Source organism: Suricata suricatta, unplaced genomic scaffold (assembly GCF_006229205.1).
Source record: "Suricata suricatta isolate VVHF042 unplaced genomic scaffold, meerkat_22Aug2017_6uvM2_HiC HiC_scaffold_12382, whole genome shotgun sequence".
NCBI lineage: Eukaryota > Metazoa > Chordata > Mammalia > Carnivora > Herpestidae > Suricata > Suricata suricatta.
In genome coordinates, this window is record NW_021856425.1 from 1 (window position 1) to 1,012 (window position 1,012).

Sequence of the window (1,012 nt, forward strand, 5' to 3'; positions counted from 1 at the left end):
CTCACATTGGTAAGGCTTCTCTCCAGCATGGATTCTGTGATGTTCACTGAACTCTGAGTACTGTCGAAAGGCTTTGCCGCATTGTTGACATCGGTAAGGTTTCTCTCCAGTATGGATTCGGTGATGCTGACTAAGGGATGCTTGTTGGCTAAAGGCCCTTCCACATTCTTGACAAAGGTACGGTTTCTCTCCAGTATGGATTCTGTGATGTACAGTAAGGTTTGAGAGCTGGCTAAAGGCCTTGCCACATTCTTTACATTGGTAAGGTTTCTCTCCCGTGTGGGTTCTGCGATGTGCCGAGAGGTTTGAGTGCTGGGTAAAGGCCTTGCCACATTCTTCACATCTGTAAGGTTTCTCCCCAGCATGGATTTTGTGATGTCCAATAAGAGATGAGTGCCACTTAAAGGACTTGCCACATTCCTGACATTGGTAAAGTTTTTCTCCATGATGGATTCGCCTATGTTCATTTAGTCTTGTGGCACACATTAAAGTTTTACCATATTCATCACATTTGTAAAGTTTCTTGACAGTATGCATTCGCTGATGTTGAATTAGTCTTGAGTGCCACTTAAAGGCTCTGCCACATTCCTTACAAATGTAACCTTTCTGCCCGTTATGAATTGTCTTATTTATATTTTGTCTTGATGACTGACTAAACATGTTCCCAGGATTATTACATATGTATGCATTTTCCCCCACATGAATCCTCTGATAATCAGCAACACTGGAGGACGGGAGAAGAATTTTCCTATGTTTATTATATTTATTAGGGTTCCCTCCCATATGTATTCTCTTATGTAAAATAAGTTTGGAGCTTTGACAAAAGACTTCCCTACATTGATTGCATTCATAATAGCTCTCTGGAAAATGAGTCCTCAGATGTTTATTAATGTTTGAACACAGGTTAAATATTTTCTCAGATTCACTGCACTGAGCAATTCTGTTTTCATCGTAAATCCTGTGATTATCTTGCAAGGTCGACCGCTCAGTGCAGGACTCCCTGAATGGATAC

At 41.0% G+C, this 1,012-nt stretch overlaps 1 protein-coding gene across 1 annotated transcript; it reads right to left on the minus strand.

The window, feature by feature from the left end:
• Window positions 1-61: 61 nt before the first annotated feature.
• LOC115284619 (zinc finger protein 3-like) lies at window positions 62-660 on the minus strand (the record flags this gene model as incomplete). The annotated part of the gene is made up of 1 exon (XM_029931162.1): window positions 62-660. A coding segment is annotated over exon 1 (599 nt), but the record flags the coding sequence as incomplete, so codon positions are not given.
• Window positions 661-1,012: the final 352 nt, after the last annotated feature.